Source organism: Suricata suricatta, chromosome 8, assembly GCF_006229205.1.
Source record: "Suricata suricatta isolate VVHF042 chromosome 8, meerkat_22Aug2017_6uvM2_HiC, whole genome shotgun sequence".
NCBI lineage: Eukaryota > Metazoa > Chordata > Mammalia > Carnivora > Herpestidae > Suricata > Suricata suricatta.
In genome coordinates, this window is record NC_043707.1 from 13,716,579 (window position 1) to 13,737,384 (window position 20,806).

General features: G+C 42.2%; 1 protein-coding gene across 4 annotated transcripts in view; it reads right to left on the reverse strand.

Annotated features, from left to right (window-relative positions):
• Nucleotides 1–12,417, reverse strand: part of SMG1 (SMG1 nonsense mediated mRNA decay associated PI3K related kinase) — a 98,256-nt gene extending 85,839 nt beyond the window's left edge. For 3 of the 4 annotated variants that reach the window (XM_029949223.1, XM_029949224.1, XM_029949222.1), the window contains exon 1: nucleotides 11,940–12,417. In XM_029949223.1, the coding sequence (XP_029805083.1) occupies nucleotides 11,940–12,028 (89 nt within the window). In that variant the 5' untranslated portion in view covers nucleotides 12,029–12,417. The remainder of the gene's footprint in view (nucleotides 1–11,939) is intronic. The other variant, XM_029949225.1, reaches the window with a different exon arrangement.
• Nucleotides 12,418–20,806: the final 8,389 nt, after the last annotated feature.

The following is a 20,806-nucleotide window of genomic DNA, read 5'->3' on the forward strand; positions in this document are numbered from 1 at the left end:
TTTTAATAAGTCAAACAATACCAGTAGCGCCTGGGTGGTTCAGTCAGTTAAACATCTCTTGATTTCGGCTCAGGTCATGATCTCACATTTCCATGAGTTTTAAATTCCTGCTTGGGGTTCTCCCTCTTTCTCTGTTCCCGCCCCCCTGGCCCCACCCACCACTCACACTCTGTCGGCTCTGTCCCTCAAGAAAAAAAAAAAAAAAAACCTTAAAAAATTAGTATAAGATGGTGGGGGAGAGGGAGTGCAATGCAGCATTCAACAGGGGTTCTTAAAGAATTAGTTCTTCAAATTCCAACTGTAGAGTAAAAGTTAAGCAAGGTGCAGACTACCTTTTAATCTACCTTTCTCTACTTAATTCCACTGGCACCTGCCCTCCAATATATGCAAAGCATATATAGTCACAAAATATAAATCAAAATATAGTCACAAAGATGAGATTTTTTTTCCTGGCTCACAATATTAACTGGTATCAAGTTCTTAAAGTATGATAGTAAGATACAGAGAAAAAATAGACAATAATGCAGATTTATGGTCAAATTTCTCATTAGCCAACTTGACACAGGCTCAGATTATGGAAGCATACTGAAAATGTAGCAAAAGAACCACTATTATACTAGAAAGCAATTAATTGCATATCTACCAATTTAATAAATAATATCAGTTATATATTACAATGTTTCATACAAATAATACCAAAGGTGATGTATGCCACACCTAATAGAAATTTAACAATTATACATGCTCCCATTCATATATATTCATATATACCATTCCCACATCAACAAATGGAAAATAAATCCCATATTCTATGAAATAAATTTTATAAATCTTGTTTTATTTCATAAAATATTCCTTATTAAACCTTATAAAATTATTAGAATGAATACACACATGCACACAAACTACTAGAAGAGAAAACTGAAATTTGAACTACAATTTATGTGCATGTGTGTAGTAAATCTTAAAACTTTCTAAGAAGTAAAAAAGGAAGGATCTTTAAAATTCCAAATTTGGGGCACCTGGGTGGCTCAGTCGGTTAAGCGTCCGACTTCAGCTTAGGTCATGATCTCACGGCCGTGGGTTCAAGCCCCACATAAGGCTCTGTGCTGAGCTCTTTCTCGGAGCCTGAAGCCTGCTTCAGATTCTGTGTCTCCTTCTCTCTGACCTTCCCCCGCTCACGCTCTGTCTCACTCTGTCTCACTCTGTCTCTCCAAAATAAATAAATGTAAAAAAAATTTAATTAAAATAAACAAAATAAAATTCCAAATTCGATTCAGACATGGCAACATAAACAGCATTTGTGTAGCACTTAAGTAATTTTAAGGTAATTTTCCAGACTTAAACCTTCATAACCCTACATCTTAGGGAGCAACAGCTGGGCACTTTTATCAGTACAAAGGACCTCTGTCTTCCCACTTTCAGTCCACTGTTATTTTCATGACACCAGCCTCTCCTCAGATAAATATTTGTGAGGGATCAATACTAAAAATGCACATATTCTGAAAAATAAATACACCTGAGAGAGGAACATAAACACCCTCGTTCTATTTCTAACTTCTCCAATGCAATTACACTAAGACAGCAAGTAGATTTTTTAAATAAACCAGAAGTGGGGAAAACAGCACTACTGGTGTAATTCTTACATCCTAATAAGAGAACAGTAAAACCATAGGGAACATCAGCACTACAGTAACTACACAAGACAGGCCACTTAAACAAAAGCTTCTTGGGACACCTGGGTGGCTCAATAAATTAAGCCTCTTGATTTCAGCTCAGGTCATGATCTCACAGTTCGTGAGTTCAAGACCCAGGCAGAGCCTGCTTGGGATCGTCTTTCTCCCTCCCTGTCTCTCTGCCCCTACCATGCTCGCTCGCTCTCCCCATCTCTCTTAGAATAATAAACTTTTTTTTTAAAAAAAGCTTATTTTACAAAACTTTGTTTTCTAGTCAGCCATTTGATTATTCCCCACATGCAAACCTTTATTAAAAATAACCTCATTTTTAATTTCAATATTTTCAAAAAAGAAGCAAGATACCACACATTAAAATGGTGCATTTCAAATTTTAACAGATCATTTTTTAAGCTTTTTTTTTGAGAGAAAGAGGGAGCACGAGCACACGCACAAGCGGGGGAGGGACAGAGAGAGAGACACACACACAGAATCTGAAGCAGGCTCCAGGCTCTGAGCTGTCAGTGCAAAGCCTATCGAAGGGCTTGAACCCACAAACTGTGAGATCATGACCTGAGCCAAAGTCAGATGCTGAACCCACTGAGCCACCCAGGCACCCTGAGAATTAATAATTTTCAATGGTCAGAATTGTAATTCAAGTCCTTCAAAAACAATACAAATTGTATCTTAAGGTAGATTCCTTTTTTTTTTTAATTCATTTTAGAGAGAGAGGGAGACAGAATCCTAAGCAGGATCTGAGCTGTCAGCACAGGGCTCCAACTCACGAACTGTGAGACCATGACCTGAGACAAAGTCAGACGCTTAACCGATGGAGCCACACAGGCGTCCCCATTCGTTTTTTTTTTTTTAAGTAAACTCTACCCTTAACTTGTGGCTCAAACTCAACCCTGAGGCCGAGTCACAGACTCTACCAACTGAGGCAGCTGGGCACCCCAAGTAGATTCCTTTAAACCTGACTGAAGAATGAACACTAAATCTCAAGCTTCATAATCCTGCTTGTTGGGAAACCTGCTATATTTTCATTTTTCTTCATGTGTACCCAAAGAATAGAAGGACAGGCAAAAAAAAAACAAAAAACAATCTTTTGAGGAAAGAAAATCTAGGATATTTTCTTTCAACTGAATGAATATATATTAATCCAGCTGCACCATACTACGTGATACTGGTTATCATCCTCGATTTTCTAATCAGAATATAATCTAATCAGTCCCATTCTATAGAAGACAAAAATTTGACATCTTTTCTCAAATTAATAAGTTCTTCTGTCTGAATTCTGACGAATTTCAAAAAGCCAGCATAGAATCTGTCATTAGGGCAATGAATCTGAATGTCCAATGTTAGAATCAAAACAAAGAGTCTAGAAATAAAGCATTACACTTCACACAAGGAATTCCAGGATTCATATTAGCAGGAATTTAAACTAGGGAGAGCCTCAAGAGGCTGAACAGCAAGTGTTGTTCATGGGTTGCATCAAAGAACTAACTGTGCCAAGATGAAAGCTAAACCTTGTTCAAACACACACATAAACACATCCATCTTTAAAAATCAGAGGATTAGGACACTGGGTGGCTCAGTCGGTTAATTGTCCAACTTATGATTTTGGTTCAGGTCATGATCCTGAAATCAAGCCCCACACTGGGCTCCAACTGCTTGATTCTCTCTTTGCCTCTCCCTTTGCCCCTCACCTGCTGGCACACATGCTCTCTCACTCTCAATCAATAAACAGAAGATTAAAATGCTAAAGAGAAGGTAGTAAAAACAAATTTTCAATGAACAAATTTAAATAAAAAGAAAAAATTAAATTCAAAGAGCTTCAGTAAAAAAATAAAATGTTGCCAATGCTGTTTATTATATATGAAGGAAAAATAAGTATCTGTCAGTATATATATTAGTGCAGGCTTCTCCCTACTCAACAGAAAAGGTATTCATTATTTTGGATACCACCAAAAATAAAGATCTAATAAATACTAAGTTAAACAATATTTTTTGCTTTTATTAAAAAAATTTTTTTTAAGTTTATTTATTTTGAGAGAGCACGCACCTACACGCAGACGGGGGGCTGGGGGGGGGGGGGGAGGGAGAGAGAGGGAGAGAGGGAGAGAGGAGAGGGAGTGAGGGAGAGAGGGAGAGAGGGAGAGAGGGAGAGAGAGAGAGAGAGAGAGAGAGAGAGAGAGAGAGAGAATGAATGCCAAGCAGGATCTGCACTGTCAGCGCAGAGCCTGACATGGGGCTTTGAACTCACAAACTGTGAGATTATGACCTAAGCCATATCAAGCCAAATCAAGAGCCACCAGGTGCCCCAAAACAATCTTTTTTAAAATTTTTCATGTTTTTTTTAATTATTTATTTTTGAGACAGAGACAGCATGAATAGGAGGGTCAGAGAGAGACAGACACAGAATCCGAAGACAGGCTCCAGGCTCTGAGCTGTCAGCACAGAGCCCCAAGTGGGGCTCAAACCTCCCAACCGTGAGATGGTGACCTGAGCCAAAGTCGGATGTTCAACCGACTGAGCCACCCAGGCGCCCCAACAATAGATTTTTTTTGACCTGCAGACAAATACATGAGTACACAATTATGGTAGGCCACTGCAGAGCCATTAATAATTGTCTGGTGGACTATAAGAGCACTGCTGAGGTTCTTTAAGATGCTAAAAACATGTATAAAGGAAAAACGTAGTGCTCAGAGGGCCTGAGTGGCTCCCTCGATCACGCACCCCTCCAGCTCTTGATTTCGGCTCAGCTCTCTATAATCACAGTTCAGTCACACTCTTGCGCTGACAGCGCAGAGCCTGCTTGAGATTCCATCTTTCCCTCTCTCTCTCTCTCTCTCTCTCTCTCTCTCTCTCTCTCTCTGCCCCTCCCCCACTTTCATGTCTGCGCACTCTCTCCCTCTCTCAAAACAAACATTAAAAACACTGTGTTTAAAGTAGTGCCTCTTCTTATAAACAAAAATAACATAACTGAGGTAGTTCCATACCAAAAAAGAAAAAATAATTTTGATACCAGAAACCTATCTGAAAAGTTTTTAAATGAACACAAAAAGCCTGTAAAAGGTTTTAAATAATAAACATGAGATCCTAGACATACTATGTAATATGAATAGCAAATTATGCCCCCAATAAAATTCCAACAAGAATACAATTCCCTTTTTTGAAAGGGTGTGAAAATTAGTATGAAAGAAGTAATTCACCATGTTGAGAAATCTGTTGGTTCTGGGGAAATTTTCTTTTTTTAAATAAGCTCTACACCCAAAGTGGGGAGTTGAACTCAGGACCCATGAGATCAAGAGTCACATGCTCTACTGACTGAGCCAGCCAGGTGCTCCTAATTCTGGAAAGTTTTGATTTCAGTCATTACCCAATTAGCAGGCATATAAGGACTCAGGCATGCTACTGGAATGCCAGAAGGCACCACCCAATGCTTAACTTTTTAGTGATAAGACTGTTTAAATAATGTTCAAATGGATACAAACAGATATGGGATAAAATGTCAAGGTATAAAAGAGCTTTAAAAATTTTTTTAACGTTTAATTTATTTTTGAGAGAGAGAAAAAGAGTGCGACCACAAACTGGGGACAGACAGAAAAAGAGGGCGACCACAAACTGGGGACAGACAGAAAAAGAGGGAGACAAAGAATCTGAAGCCATCAGCATGGTGCCCAACACAGGGTTTGAACCCATCAACAGTGAGATCATGACCTGAGCCGAAGTCAGACACTTAGCTGATTGAGCCACCCAGGTGCCCCTGTAAAAGAACTTTAAATATGTGAGCAAGATATTTTTTCAAGATGGATAAAACCTATGAATCTTAAATGAACGTATTCTTCCTTCTGCAAAAGATCTGGACATCTTTAAACCTGTTCTATCAGCTTAATTTACTGCTGCCTCAGGCTAACTAGGCTGCTAGAACCAGGAACAGTTCCATTCAGAAGGCCTCTCCTAGCTTCAGTGTTGTAAGCTAGAGTTAACTCTAAATACAAAAACAAACTTGCAGAACTCTGTTTTCATGTATTTAGTTGAGAAAGAACACTCAAATACAGAGTATATACTACTTTTTCTTTCTTTTTTTCTTTTTTAAGTAAGCTCTCTACTCAACGCAGGGCTTGAACTCATGATGCTGGGATCAAGAATTGCATGCTCTACCACCTGAACCGGCCAGGCACCCCTAGAGTGTATTCTATGCACTAGCAGGTAAGAAGGGATACAGAGGTCAAACCATCATACAAAATGCAAGCACAGATGAAGGTTATGTTTTACTGGGGAAGACACACATGAAAATTTCAGATAGTTGTTCAGTGCTATGAAGAAAACGTTGGGTGAAATGTTAGAGAGGCAGCTTCTTCTCAGGGAGGGGGTGACATTTAGGATGGGACAACAAGAGGGCATCCAGGTCACTGTACTCACAGCAAGGACAGCACATGCAACGGCCCTAAGGCAGAAATGAACTTCAGAAGTGGTTTAGGGCAAGTAAGACGCAGAAACAGAGAAAAAGGCCGGCTCAGCCCTCAGGGACTTAAGAGATCAATCACTGAAGTGATAAGCAGTTAGCTTTCACTGTAGACCTGTTGCAACAGAAGAGGGATCACAGAGGGTAGAGGTGGGGCTAAAGGAAGTACAAGGTTTAGAATGGTGAAAAGCATGAAAAACTAAGTGACAGTTTAGCTCAAGATGGTAGAGAAAAGTCCATGAACCTGTAGCTGATAGGAATAAACTTAACCAAAACGAAGAGCTCTTGTGTGTCCTAAAATGTTACCTAAAAATGTTAACAAGGGAACCACCACCTAAACCTGCTTTCACACAGGATATTTAGATATCCCAAGAAAATATGTTTATAGCAAAAGAAAAAGAAATATGTTGAAAATAAGATTATCAATCCGTAGAAACCATAAATTGGTACTAAATCATGAAAGTATTCAAAGATTTCCTTTCTAGAGCAAATTTTAAGGCAAGATATACCCATACACTCTGCCAGTTGGGGGTTTTTTTGGGGAGGGGGAGCCAAGTGAAACATAATCCATTTGCAAAGTCAACGTGTAGCTGTTTCCTAAGTGGGGTCATGGTTACCCAGGTGTATACCTTCTGTCAAAATTCACTGAACTTAAGATCTATACATAAGTAAATTTCATCTAAAACAAGTAGCACACTTCAGTACAAAAAAAAGCATTCAAGGGAAGTACATTCAATCAACTACTACAAATAGAGGAAAACTAACACTATAAAAACACAAAACTCTCAACAGAATAGGTTACACTCTACATTTTTAAAAAGTTAAAATGTAATAAGCTTGAGTATTTCATATAGAAATTAAACCACAAAATTTCTCTAATCTTTACTGTTACATCTCTACATAAAAGGGGATGTTCTTAGAAAACTTTAAAATCTCCAAAGACAGGTAACCAAAATGATATGAAGGGACACCAAACAAATGAGTGCTTGTGTGAATCCATAAAGGGAGGCCCACTGAAAAGAACCCCAGGGATTAGAATAACAGCAGCAAGTAAGCAAGGGTCTACAATATGCCAGGCAGTAAAGGCGAGAAACCTTAAATTTAAAAGTTGTGAGAACTCAAATAAACCAACAAACAAAATGCAGAAACAGACCCATAAATACAGGTAACAAACTGACGGCTGCCAGAGGAGAGCAGGGTGGGGGAAACAGGCAAAATGGGTAGAGTAGGAGTTACAGGCTTCCAGTTCTGGAGTTAAGTCAGTCACCAGAATACAGGGTAGATGTGAGAATTAAGTGTTCACAAAAGACACCACAGACCACACTCCATTTTCTGTGTACGATCATTCCATTTAAGTGTCCTAAACTGAAGTGTAAGCAGATAAAAAGTATCACTGTAGTGATCATATTCTATCAACACCAGAAAATGCATGAGGGGCTTTTGATTATGGAAATTTCCACATATTGGGCTGAATACTTCTGTATGAATTTAAATAATGACTTATAAACAAAACATTCAGGTCCTTAGCAGTCTCTCTAACTACTGACTCAAGGCCTACCATACTTACAGCTCAATACAGTTCTTAAGCTCTCTTACTGTATCCCTCCTCAAAGTACCCATCCTTCTAATCAAACTGGAAAATTTTTTTTTACCAAGGACAACTTGTATTTTGCCACCTCATGACTTTCTTTTTTGAGACCAAATAGTACAAATCAATTTCATGGTCCCACTGCCCCCTACTCATCTGTATAGCTATACATCCTCTGACTCTCCAGGTTTTAAACCCGATTACACATAAAAATAATTAAATCAAAATTATATACCACTTAATACCCAGATAATACTTTACCATTTCAAAGTCTTTTCTCCCCATTAACCTATAACCTCCTTAAAGACAGTAGCTCTATTAGTCATAAAAATCCCCAAATGATCAATATTTTCTAAAATCAAATATTTTCATTGCATTAGAATATTACATAATTTCCTGTTAATATAATGTGCTCCAGTTATACTCCCAACTCAAAAAGGATCCAAAACAGAAGGAGAAAAAGGTCCAATTTAAAAATATAATTATCAAATGTTTCATAAACCATATATTTTATTTTATAATGGAAAAAACAAACTTTCCCTACATATTAAACACCCATTCACAGTTATCTAATAAACCTCCATAGTGTACTTGAAAATCTTCAGTAAAGAACTGGTAATCATTACATTCTATTAAACTAAAGCTCTATTTGTAGTTATAAAATACATAACTCTACTTAATTTTTTCCTTTATGTATTTCACTATATGATGTACCCACAGACTCACAAAAAGCTAAATAGAAGCGCCTGAGTAGCTCAGTCGGTTAAGCCTTGGACTTCAACTCGGGATCCCATGGTTGGTGAGTTCAAGCCCCACATTGGGCTCTGTATTCTCAGCACAGAGCCTGCTTTGGATCCTCTGTCTCCCTCTCTCTCTCCCTGCTCTCTGCCCCTGGCTTGCATGATCTCTTAAAAATAAATAAACATTATAAAAAAGACAGACAACTCCAGTTTCAAAAATCCAGCTTCTCACAATGCCAGACATACTAGTTCCTGACTTTTCTATCTTCACAGCACTCTTCCTATTTCTTGCTCTGTGACAATGGAGAATAAAGGTACTTGTACTCCTGAGAATTTTAATCTGTTCACATTCTACCAAAAATGGAAGCTATTTTTAATAAGTTTCATCATTACAGAATTATAGAAAGATGACAAGTTTGGGCACTGTAAGATACCCAACATAAATCTGTTAAATAAAGTCTAAAAGTTCCAAAATACAGAAGTAAAATCTTGTTTTCTCTTGACCTGAATGCTTCCTCTTGTTTGTTGAACTAATCTATGTTTGACTCCAATGTCAAATTAGTCAAATGTCATTTTGGAATATTAAAATATATAATAATTACACTTCAACTTTTACAACAAGTCATTCTGATCTCTATCTTGACTGGTACAACTGAAAGATTACATTCCAAAACAAAGTCAAGAAAAGGACATACTTTGGCTAGTGGCAATGATAAAACTACTCATTTGCTTCATCATTCTTAAATCTTAATTGAGAGTACAGTGAATGAAAAGGAAGACTATCAACCAGTGCTGTACAAATGCTTTCTGCTACAGGTATGCTTCTAGCAAAGATGGGCTTGCACTGTTGCCATATGACACTAGTCTATTCAACCACTCAACCGCCTGAAACACTTCCTCTCACTATGTGTGAAGTATCACGTGTGGCCATGACTGACTTAACAGTTTCCAGACTGACAAACTAAAAGAAACCAATAAGAACGGTTTAAAAAAAAAAGGGTTTTTTTTAACGTTTGTTTGTTTTTGAAGAGAGACAGACAGAGCTTGAGCAGGCAAGGGGCAGAAAGAGGGAGAAACAGAATTCAAAGCAGGCTCCAGGCTCCGAACTGTCAGCACAGAGCCCTACAAGGGGCCAAACCGAAGAACCGTGAGTTAATGCCCTGAACCAAATTTGGACAATTAACCAACTGAGCCACCCAGGCACCTCAAGAATTGCTTTTTTAAATCCCACTTGTTCAAAAGTCTAAATCTAGAAAAACAAAATCAGGCAAGTAATGGTATAGAAAGGCAAACAATTTTTTCAAAACCAAAATGATTCACATAAACCATAAGGAATCGGCCTGCATTTGGAGAGGTTTAGAAAAATAAATCTCCATTTAAACAAAGAGGAAAATGAGGCTCCATTCTGTCAGTTAGCTGGAATCTGTCACGTTTCTGAAGAGGGGACAGAAAAACCCACCACAAATTTAACTTATGAAAACTTATGACTTGGCAAACAAGGTTCTTTACTATTTAACAAAACTATGCCAACCCCACAAATAAATCAAGTTCTGCTATGGCCCACTGTCCTTACTGCTCTGTTCCCTCTTCCACAAAAAAGTCCGGTATTTCCAACATCCAAACCCACTGTTACTCAGTGTAACCAACAACATCTCACAGTATCCTCTACCTAGGCACTAAGTTGAGACTTTGTTACAGAATCTCCATCAAAGAAAGCTCACATCCTCCCCCCAGCAAACACACCAAACACAGCCAAGAAACAGAACAGGTGAAAAAAGAAAATATGGATAATACTAATAATCCATGTACACATTCCATAACATATAAGCCATTCTGCTTCCTGTCTGTCAAATTAAGTCAAGTGACCCCAGCAGGTGGCTGCAACTGTTTCTCCATTTATTCAGAATTACAAGCTACAATTTATTATTTTCCAAAAGCTCTAGGACTATCTGTGAGGAGTACTTTATTTAGTCCTCTAAAGGGATACTTTTTAATATTTTGTATATGCTGACCACAATACTGAAATACTAAATACTGTAACTATAATGGGAAATCTACCATCTAAGACTGTCAAATGTCAAATTCAAGCTCATTTAATCATCTAATTTATTAGATGTGTAAAAAAACAACTTCACACATTTTAATAAAGTACAAAACTAAGAATGTCAATTACAGATAGCTCAAGTTAAATACTGTAAATTGACTTAAACTAGTCAATTGTTAGTACTTAAAGCATTCACAAATCCTAAATGGTAAAGGACAAGTAACGCTGTATTTTTCAAACAATTTTTTAAACTATTTAGCATCTCACTTCAAAGAGTCAGGCATTAACTTTTAGACACAAGTGTTCTCAACAGACACAGGATTTGGGAAGACATATTTAAACAAAATTAGAGGTGTACCACCTCTTACCCAAGACTTTTCCATCACGTCTTAAAACGTTACATTCTAACATCTTACCAAGGTATTATTTCCAGCACTACTGAAGTTACAAGTAACCACGGGGAAGCAAGTCATCCCAAAGCGTCTTAACACTGATTTGGCCAGTTTCAGGACAATCATAATTCAAGTGCACTTCAAAGTGTGAAAACTCCATGAATCAACTAACCCTAAAACCATATATAAATTGAGGGAGTTCTAGGAACTCAGTCCTAAATTAGGCACAAGACCCAGAGATTAATCACAAAGGCACAAAAAAGGTAATGCTCCTAATATACTGAATTCCAAAGAGACCCCAAAGCAGTGTGAGATCAAATGCCCTCCGTGCAAGAGTAAATTCTCTACTCCTCTCTTCGTGCCTGCTCAAAAGTCCAAGTACGAACTGCTCTCCACCAGGGTAACTGCCCCTGCACTTGGGAAAAACTTCATTTCCCAGGACCAGAGTGGGTCAGCCTCATTAACACAGTCACAATCTCATTTCATGCCCCACAACTGCCTTGCCCAAAATCAGAGTAAAACCTGGAGTGTGTGTGGCGGGGGTTGTTTTCTGAAATATTAACACGTGGGGGGGGGGGGGGACACAGAAGGGATCACAGTTAAGGAGCTCTTTTACGTGGGTACTGAGAGTGTCAGGGACCAAGGAAGTGAGAGGATAAGAGAGAGGGTGCTGAACTCCCAGGATCACCCAACTCAAATTCCAACTTGGTGGGTGGTAACCAGAAAGTACCCCACCACCACCACGGCCCTTTCTTCACCCTCCTTGACCCAACTCCTAGGCCAGTGCCTTCGCTGGGCGCCCTCGGTCAGCTCCAGCCCCAGGGCTGAAATGCGGTGGGGGGAGACATTTAGGCCTCGCCTCCCGGCGGCCTTCCTCCCCTCAGCAGGGGCGGGAGGGGACCCAGGAAGCCGCGCTCGGTTCCTGGGGGGTGGAGGGCCTAGGCCGCGCCTCCCAGCCGGAGGGCCCTAGGCCTCTGCCCGCCCGAGGCGGGGCCCAGGGGTCGGGGCGGCGGGCTAGGCGCCGGCTCACCCACCTGGGTTGCCAGTCATTCCAGCTCCGAGGGTACTTGGTGCCGCCGCCGCCGCCGCTGCTCAGCCGAGACCCCGGGGCTCTGCGGCTCATTACCTTCCCCGACACGACATGGCCAAGCGCCGCCGCCCAAAGAAGCGCGAGTCGCCGCCCGAACCGACCGCCGCCGACGCTCCGCTGCCGCCTGGGGCTGAGGAGGAAGCCGAAGAGAAGGAGGAGGAGGCGGCGGAGGAGGAGGAGGAGGAGGGGGCTGAGGGCGGGGGAGGCGGACGGCCGTTCCGGGTTCCGCCTGAGCCCGCAGCGCTGGACGAAGGGGCGGGAGCAGCGCCGCGAGGGGGAGGTGGTGGAAAGGGAGGCGACGTTTCTTCCAGGGCCGAGCGCGGCCCGCGACGCCGGGACCCTGGAGGAAGAGGACGACGAGGAGGAGGCGGTGGCGGCGGCTGCTCACGCTCACACAGCCACAGCTTCCCCGCCTCCCGGCTCCGCCCGCCGCGCCGCCGCTGCCGCACGGCATGCTGGGAGCGAGGGGCGGGGCCGGCGCCCGCTGGGCCAGGGGAAAGGGGCGGGGCCGGCCGCGAGAGGCGGAGCCAGGCGGGCGCGGCCAGCGGATAGCCGTCCCGCGCTCCGGGCTCGCCTCCACTCTTTGCGGACTGTGCCAAGGTCCCAGCCCCGCCGCGGGGGATCATGGGAGAGGGGACTCTCCACCACCACCCTCAAACCCACACCCTCCTAAACACCCTCCGGGAAGCACCAGACCCCCGAGGGCTGGGCAGTCAGGTGTAAACATGCGTCCAATCAAGGACCCGGGGTGCCCCCGCGTGCGGGGGCGCGCGCGCACCTCCGCGCACACACGAGCGGGCGTGCCCTTAGGGCTCACGTGGGCCCACTTTCCCCACCCTACTCGGTAAAAAGTAAAAATAAAAAGAGAGAGGGTGGATGGCCACCTACCCAGCCCCCTCCTCGAAATGTACCCATAGAGTCCTTTCACCTTGGCCACCTCTTCACGTTGTGAAAAAACAGAGAAAAGGGAATCCCTGTTCCCCTCAATGCCTGTCGCCTGGAACGTGAAATGTGCTTTCAAATCCTCTCACCTTAGCACTTGCCGACCTTCCCCCCCCCCCCGAAAAATGTGGCTGGTGGGGAGAGGGTGACACACCAGAGCACTTTCCCCCGCCCACAGTCCCCTGGAAAGATTTCATGAAAGCGTCTGATACATAATGTGGATGCAGATGCCTAGAGAAAAGCCGAGCAAGATGCACACCACACAGGTTACAGGGGAGTTACGTTTGGGGACGACAGGCAAAAGGGTCTTCACATCTACACAGAGGGTCTTAGTCCATTTATGTTACAAGAATATTGTCTTTAATTACCTGTGTAATTAAAAATTGTTACCTAAAGTCCTTGAAGATCATAAGACTTTGGTATTTCCCCACCCACACCACTTCAGCCTTGGGCTCCTTGCTTATGCCTACCAACCCCTCACTAAGGTATGATCCTGCCAGCTCTAACAAATGGAAAGTTCATTGGGATTCTCTCTCACCCTCTCTCTGCGCCCTCACTCCCCCCCATGCACTGTCTCTCTCTCTCTCTCTCTCTCTCTCTCTCTCTCAAAATAAACAGGAGAGAGAGAGAGAGAGAGAAAGACAAAGAAAGAAAGAGAGAGAAACTTCTGAACCTCCAAAATGGGGCTGATATTTGACTCAACACAGAAATCCCCACTGGATCAGACCCAAGCATGGTCACCTGCATGTGTAAAAAAATAAAAATAAAAATGAGTAAACCCTACATCAAGAGGGATATATCTCACGTACACACTCCGCCCTAAAATTTGCCCTAGGTACCCCCATTCTTGCCCACCTCCCTGTGAGGAAGTGTTCTACCCGTTTGGAATTAAGAGGCCCTATGAGAGGTGTCCTTTCTTCCCTGTTTATCATTCCCTCTTTCCTATTCTCCTGAAAAAAAAAGTCCCTCTTCAATAAGGTCCCAAGATTAGGGTCCCCTCACTCAGTATGGTCCTTTCTGGGAGACAATTCTTCCTTCCAAAAAGTATTTGGGTTCTATTTGTAATTACTTGTAATTGCTTGTAATTACTGTTTAATTACATAAGCAATAATGAATGCATTGTCCTCACATAAATTCTGAATATTGTTCAGCCTAATTCTGATTTATTCTTTCATTCAACATTCAGCAAAATTTATTGTGCATCTACTAATCAGGTGTTTGAGGACAGGACAGGACAGTAATCAAGATTCCAGCCCTCTCCACAAGGAACTCTAGGAGTAGGAGTCAGAAAGATACATTTTTTCTTGGAAATGACTGAAAGTTATTTTTGCTCAATTTCCCTTGTCTCCACCAACCTGCAAGCCTATCTTGAAATCTGACCAGAAAGGCCCCTCTCCCAAAGCCTTTCCTTAATTATAAGTTCTAAGATTCCCTGGACCTGCTTTCCTCAGTTCTTATACTGGTTTTAAAATTTTTTGTCTTTATTTTATTTTGAGAGACAGAGACAGAGAGCGAGTGGGGGACAGGCAGAGAGAGAGGGAGATACAGATTCTGAAGCAGGCTCCAGGCTCTGAGCTAGCTGTCAGCCCAGAGCCTGATGCGGGACTCAAACCCAGGGACTGTGAGACCATAACCTGAGCAGAACTCGGACGCTTAACTGAGCGTTAATCATTTTGACTTCTTTAAATAGTTTATTGTAACAATGGTGCAGTGACCAAATTATGTTAGATTCCAAAATGATTTGCAGCATAATAACTAAAACCTTAGACACCTAAGAAAAATGTCAACCTTTCAAATTACCGAACAACAGCAGGGTAATTCAAGAATGGGCTCTGGGTTCAAATTCCAACTGCCCTGCTTAAAACTGAGGGAGTAACAAGGTCCTGACTGTCACAGTGCCCCAGTGTCTCATCTCTAAGATGAAGATAATGGTACTGACCTCCTAAGACTATTGAGAGAATTAATAGAGATCTTACATGGAAAGTGCTTCGCATAGTGCCTGCCACACAGTTAACAATAAATAAATGTTAGCTAGATATCAGATAACAACTTCTCTGAGGCACATGGCGATTTGACCAAAGAAGAAGGAGGAAAAAAAAAGTAGCTGTCCTAGGTTGTACCCAGAGCTCCATCAACTGCTTCTTATTTGTCTTTTTTTTTTTTTTTTGGTACTTTTCCCATAGAAATAATTAACCCTCAAAAGCACTCAGTGTTGACAAAGGGGTGCTGTGAGGACACAGAAGGCCGGAGTAAGTGTCATTTGGCAGCAACTTGCTGGGAAACAGTTTAAAAGTATGTATCCAAAGACTTAAAAATGTTAATACCTTTCCCCCAGTAATTCCTTTTCTGGGAATCTATCCTAAGGAAATTTGCCATGCTGCAGCCAATGTGATTTTTTTTTTAAGATTTTGTTTTTAAGTAATCCCTCCATGCAACATGGGGCTTGAACTTACAACCCCAAGATCAGCAGTCACATGCTCTACCAACTGAGCCAGCCAGGTGTTCCAGTGATTTTTTTTATTTTGGTTTATTCATTTTGAGAGAGAGAGAGAGAGCGAGCAAGGGAAGGGCAAAGATAGAGAAAGAAAGAACCCCAAGAAGGCTTGTACACAAGCTCAGTCTCATGAACTATGATATCTGGACCTGAGCTGAAATCAAAGGTCAGAGGCTTAACCAACTGAGCCACGCAGGCACCCCTCCAGTGATTTTCTTTCTAAATAACAATCAGATCATTTCACCATCCTACTTAAAACCCATTAATAGCTTCCCATACTTCTTTTTTAATATTTATTTATTTTTAAATTTTTTAAATATTTATTTATTTTTGAGAGTCAGAGTGCAAGTGGGGGAGGGGCAGAGAGAGGAAGACACAGAATCCGAAGCAGGCTCCAGGCTCTGAGCTGTCAGCACAGAACCCGACGCAGGGCTCAGACTCACAAACTGCAAGATCACGACATGAGCCAAAGTTAGACACTCAACCGACTGAGACCCAGGCGCCCCTTGCCGTACTTCTTAAGATAAAACTGTGAGCCTACAAGTCTGTAAGAGCTGATTTCTCCTACATTGGGACCACCGTACGGCAGCTCGTACCCAGAATAAGATCCTAATGGTGGTTATCAATTTTGTCTTCATAGTATAAAATTCCCACACCTAGGCTGCACCCTGGACCAATTAAATCTCAATCTCTCAGTGTCAGCCCAGGCATCAGTATTTTTTTAAAGCAGTATCTGTGCCCAATGTGGAGCTCAAATTCATGAACTTCAGATCAAGAGTTACATGCTCTACCAAGTGAGCCACCCGAGTGTCCCCAGGAATCAGTATTTTTTTTTTTGAGGCTTCAGCAGGGGATTCGAATGTGCAGCCAAGACTAAGAAACACCACTTCCAAGCCCTGACAAAGTTACTGGTGTCATCCTACTCCCAACCTTGCCTCCCAGCTTACGTGAGCTACAAAAAACAATTTTCTTTTTTTTATAATTTTTTTTACATTTATTTATTTTTGAGAGACAGAGCATGAACAGGGATGGGGCAGAGAGAGAAAGAGACACAGAATCTGAAACAGGCTCCAGGCACTGAGCTAGTGGTCAGGACAGAGCCTGATGCAGGGCTCGAACCCACATACTGTGAGATCATGACCTGAGCCAAAGCTGGACATTCAACCAACTGAGCCACCCAGGCGCCACAATTTTCTTTTTTTTTCTTAGGAAAATTTTAAGCATTTCAAGTTTTTTAAAGTTTGTTTATTTACTCTGAGAGAGAGAGGGAGAGAGAATTTCAAGCAGGCTCCATACTGTCAGCACAGAGCCGTACATGGGCTCAATCCCAGGAACTAAGAAATCATGACCCAAGCTGAGATCAAGAGTCAGATGCTTAACCAACTGAGCCATCCAGGCACCCCTATAAAAAACAGGTCTAAACCACTGGGGGAAAAGTGAAAGCCCAGTTTTTCCCAAGGCAACTACTTGGATACTTAAAAAAAAAAAAAATGACACACCAGGGGCACGTGGGTGGCTCAGTCAGTTGAGTGGCTGACTTCGGCTCAGGTCAGGATCTCGTGGTTCATGAGTTGGAGCCCTGCCTCAGGCTCTGTGCTGACAGTTCAGAGCCGGGAGCCTGCTTAGGATTCTGTGTCTCCCTCTTTCTCTGACCGCCCCCTGCTCATGCTCCATTTCTCTCAATAATAAGTTTAAAAACATAAAACATTTTTAAAAATAAATAAAATAGATCAAATATGATCAATTCTCAAAACTTTCAAAAAACGTCATCTTGTTTCTTTTGGTGGCTCTGCTTCATGATTCTGTTAGCACTTTTCCCCCTCCACTCCAGTCATAGGGACTGATTCTCTGTTGGAGAAGCACGCTGAGCCTCTCCAGACTCTGGGCTTCCACACTTGATGTTCCCTTTGCCTGGAATGTCTTTCCTACCCTTGTTCCCATTGGGGTTGGGACATAAGTGAATCCCTCCCTAAATGTGGGGGTCTATGCACCTCATTTGCCTCACTTTACTCCTGGCACTGTTTTCTGTGGTCCAGCTGCATTCTCTTGAGGTTTTCCCTGACCTCCCCAAAACCTAGCCAACGCCCTATTTAGGAACACTCTGTCACACACCCTATTTCTTTTCTTGGTAGCACCCATCACCATCTGCCAGTATTGGGTTTCTTTGTACAGTTTATTATCTGTCTCACTTTTAGAATGGGAGCTCGGTCTGTGAAAGCAGGGGCCACACCTCTCCGTCTCTTCCCCCTTGATCCTCAGCACAACAGCACAGCGTCTGGCCCAGAGGAAACCCTCAAAAACTAGTTGTTGTTGCTGTTTGTCTTTTTAAATAGGTTTTATTTATTTATTTTGAGAGAGAGAGAAAAGGAGCAGAGGAGGGACAGAGAGAGAGAAGAAGAGAAAGAAACCCAAGCAGGCTCCGTGCTCAGCACAGATCTGGACTCAGGGCTCCATCCCATGACCCTGGAATCATGACCTGAGCTGAAATCAAGAGTTAGACACTTCACTTACTGAATCACCCAGGAACCCCTACGTACATAGAAATCTTTTTTTTTTTTTTAGTTAATTTATTTATTTTGAGAGAGAGAGAGAGAAAGCACACACATGTGGGAAGAGCAGAGAGAGAAAGAGCGAGAGAAGGAGAGAGATAATCCAAGCAGGCTCCCCTCTGTCAGCAAGGATCTCAATGGAGAGAAAAAAGGAAGGAGAAAAGACATAAGAAGAAAATGTATTAAATGTACATAATATTGATGTCCTGTGATCATGGGATCATAGGTGATTTTTTTTTCTCTTACTGCTAGTTTCCTAATTAGAATACAGACATGGTAGTTGTAAAACAAAAAAATTTTTTAAGTTAAAAGGAGGCATTCAGTAAATACGTGTTGAATGAATGGACAAAGAATGGATACTCTCAGGGCGTGGCGCACACAAACCAATTAAATAAACTTTGGCCACAATATACAGATAGTGACCAACTCTGGCTAATGTTTAGTGAGCATTTACTAACACCAGCCACTGACTCAAATGCTCTGCGTAGGTTACTTCATGGAATTCTCCAAAAGATGTCAGATTCTCTGATGCCAACAGCCTGCCAAAGGTCACACAGCCGGTAACAGGCAAGGACTATGACAGGCAGGGATAGAAGAGACATATGGTCCTGACCTCACATTCATCAAAGGCCTCAGATTTAAACCTTGAACGTTATTGCCCAATAAGGTTATACACCGAGTCCTGGAGACACACGGATGGGAAAGAGGTCTGGATTTTAAAACTGTGCACCCATGGGGCACCTGGGTGGCTCAGTCGGTTCAGCTTCAGGTCTGATTTTGGCTCAGGTCATGATCTCACAGCTTGTAAGCTCGAGCCCCGTGTCAGGTTCTGGGCTGTCAGCCTGCTTCAGATTCTGTGTCTCCTTCTCTCTCTGCCCCTCCCCGCTTCTGCTCTGTCACTGTCTCTCTCTCAAAAATAAACATTAAAATTTTTTATTTAAGTGAAATTGTGCACCCTTAAAAAAATTAAATACATAAAATAGTGCACCCTTGCCAGTCCACACCCCTGTAGGGCTTATGCATGAATCCTTCTTAATAAATGATCATTATTACGTGATGAATAAGTAATTATGTTGCATTCTCATTGTTTTCCCTTTGTGTTAAAAGTGTCCAGTTGTAAAAACAGGACTCTTAAAATAGACCTTACGTTCTGTGCCCTATTTGCTATTTCTTATATGTTCTTATATTTCTTAAATCAGAACCTCAAAAACTCTGAGTTGACCTGAGTCTTTAACTTCTAAAAGACCCTGGCATCAGAATTTAAACATAGACTAAGCCCAGAGTCCTTAACCACTGGGATTTTTCTAAATAGATCTTCCACATTTCCTAGATAGATATGTCAATTTATATCCTGAGTAAACAAAAGATAAGTCTCTCTCTTTGTCTCCTTTAATCCTTAGCTCTGGCACAGGATTAACCCCAATTAGGCACAAGAATTGAGGAACCCCGTTCTCAAACAGTAGACTGAAGTGCAAGAGTGATTTTTTCAAACACACTCTTAAAAGCAAATTCCCATCATAGAGACATGAAAGCAGATTTTAAAAAAAGAAAACCCTCAGCCTCTTATACATGCTCCCAGCTAGGAAATCTCTGTCACAGGTCAGGCTCCCTCAGTGAGGGCTATTTTTGAGTTTCCAAGTTGGTGCTTGGAGGAATTTGGCTGGGAAACTCATGACACATTTGAAATCTTCCCTCAGGCCTCCGCTGCTGGAGGCAAGGGCCAAGCTTCTATGAATCAGGGCACAAGCCGTGCTGCCCAGTGGCTCCTGCATTCTCCAGACAATTAAAGGGGAGGACGATGAGGCCCAGCCAGAGCTATTTGTGACTTACAAAGTGGAGAAAACACAGGAGGCGATCCTCCGGCAGGTGCCTGAGGATCTGCATAGCCACTACTAAAGCGACCAGCTCCTTTGCTCCACAAGGTTACTGCAATATCAGAGGATTTGTCAATAAAATGCAGATTATGTAAATAAAATTTCCAGCAGTAAGTCATTGCCACCTACTGTCGGTACAGTTATCATTTACCATTTTAAAAGGCCATCCTGTGTATATCTCTTTCCTTTACCTGGCCAATATCTTTCTGAAGAACTGGATTGCACTGGAGCAAAACTTTTTACTTTCAATGCTCAGTGACAAGCGTGGTTGGGCCAGAAATATTATATCTTCCTTTCTCTCCAGTGTTTTTTAAAAAATGTTTATTTAGGGACACTTGGGTGGCTCAGTCGGTTAAGTGTCCAACTTCGGCTCAGGTCGTGGTCCTACACTTCCTGGGTTCGAGCCCTGCATTGGGCTCTGTGCTGACAGCTCAGATCCTGGAGCCTGCTTTGGATTTGGTGTCTCCTTCTCTCTCTGCCCCTCCCCCACGAACAGTATCTCTGTCTCTCAAAAAAATGAATAAAAACATTAAAAAATTGTTTAAATATTTAGTTTTGAGGGAGAGAGAGAGAGCAAAGGTAGGGCAGAGAGAGTGGGAGATGGAGAATCCCCTCAAAGTCATGACCTGAGCCCAAGTCAAGAGCTGGATGTTCAACTGTTAAACCGGCTGAGTCACCCAGGCACCCCTCTCTCTGGCTTTTAATAGGAGTTCCTAGCAGTCTAGCCTTCGGGTTCTTCCTCCTGTTTTAATCCCCGGCTTCCCAAGTCTCTCCTCGGGTTCTTCACCAGCAATCACCTTCTTAAAACATCTTGCCTAAAGTCAGGGCCCACCAAGACTGAGCTGAAGAGAAAGGATATTAATGGGGGATGGGACATGGAGGAGGTATGTAGACGGAGGATAAAGTCAGGGTAAAGGAGAGTGGTGCCTGCAGTTTTTGTTGTCACTGCTTG